We start from the raw sequence: 1,135 nt of genomic DNA, 5'->3' as shown, positions 1-1,135 counted from the left end.
CCAGGGGCAGGGGGACGCTGGCGGTGATGTAGACCAGGTAGGGCGTCAGCTCGGGGATGTTCTTGGTCAGCGTGTAGGCGATGGACTTCTTCAGGTTGTCGAAGATGAGGCGGCCTGCGGGGACGGGGGGGCGGCCGTCACGCGTGTTCGCACGTGTTATGGTGTCTACATGCGTGTTTGCATGTGTTATGGTGTCTACACGCGTTTTCACACGTGTTATGGTGTCTACACACATGTTCTCACGTGTTATGGTGTCTACACGCCTGTTCATGCATGTTCTCGCCTGTTATGATGGCTATACACATGTTCACGTGGTGCGTGTTCTCATGTGTTATGGTGTCTACATGCATGTTCACGTGTGTCTGCACATTTCATGACATCTACACACATGTTCACGCATGTTCTCACGTGTTATGAGGTCTACCCACATGTTCAAGTGTGTTCTCACGTGTTATGACATCTACATGTGTGTTCATGCGTGCTATCGTGTGTTCGCAGCCGTTTGGCTGCAGCCGTGTGTGCCCGTGTGGACCCACGTGTGTTTGTGCATCTTCGGGCACATTTGTGGGTCTGTTCGTGCGTGTTTAAGCATGATCATGCGTGTTCACATGTGTTTAAGCATGATCACATGTGTTCACACGTGTTCACGCATGTCCCAACCTGCCCAACGGTGGTGGAGGTGGGTGATGATGGACACCCGAAACGCGCGTCCTCCCCCCAACACGCGTGTCGCCGCACACGCGTGACCCCGCCGCACACGCGTGTCGCACCCTGCTCGACGCCGGTGACGATGGAGGCGAAGTTGTCGTCGAGCAGGATCATGTCGGCGGCGTTCTTGGCGGCGTCGGAGCCGGCGATGCCCATGGCCACCCCGATGTCGGCCTTCTTCAGCGCCGGCGAGTCGTTCACGCCGTCGCCCGTCACCGCCACGATGGCGCCCTGGGGACACGGGGACACGCAAACACGGGATGCACATGCACACGCCACGCACATGCCACGTACACGGGATACAGACGGTTCAGGGACGTGGTGCATGTGTGGACATGTTGTCCATGGTGTCCACCATGGACCATGTCCTCCATGTCCCCCCATGTCCCCCATGTCCCCCCATGTCCCCCCATGTCCCCCATGTCCC

At 58.0% G+C, this 1,135-nt stretch overlaps 1 protein-coding gene across 1 annotated transcript in view; it reads right to left on the bottom strand.

The window, feature by feature from the left end:
- Nucleotides 1–1,135, bottom strand: part of LOC112963221 (potassium-transporting ATPase alpha chain 1-like) — a gene marked incomplete at its 5' end in the record, with an annotated part of 17,770 nt that overhangs the window by 3,549 nt on the left and 13,086 nt on the right. The window contains 2 exon segments of the mRNA XM_026060084.1: nt 9–114; nt 771–1,037. Coding sequence (XP_025915869.1) covers nt 9–114; nt 771–1,037 — 373 coding nt within the window.

Source organism: Apteryx rowi, unplaced genomic scaffold (genome assembly GCF_003343035.1).
Source record: "Apteryx rowi isolate R43461 unplaced genomic scaffold, aptRow1 scaffold_1642, whole genome shotgun sequence".
In the NCBI taxonomy this organism is placed as follows: Eukaryota; Metazoa; Chordata; class Aves; order Apterygiformes; family Apterygidae; genus Apteryx; species Apteryx rowi.
Note: the sequence above shows the minus strand (reverse complement) of the source record. Positions and strands in the feature narration are given on the sequence as shown.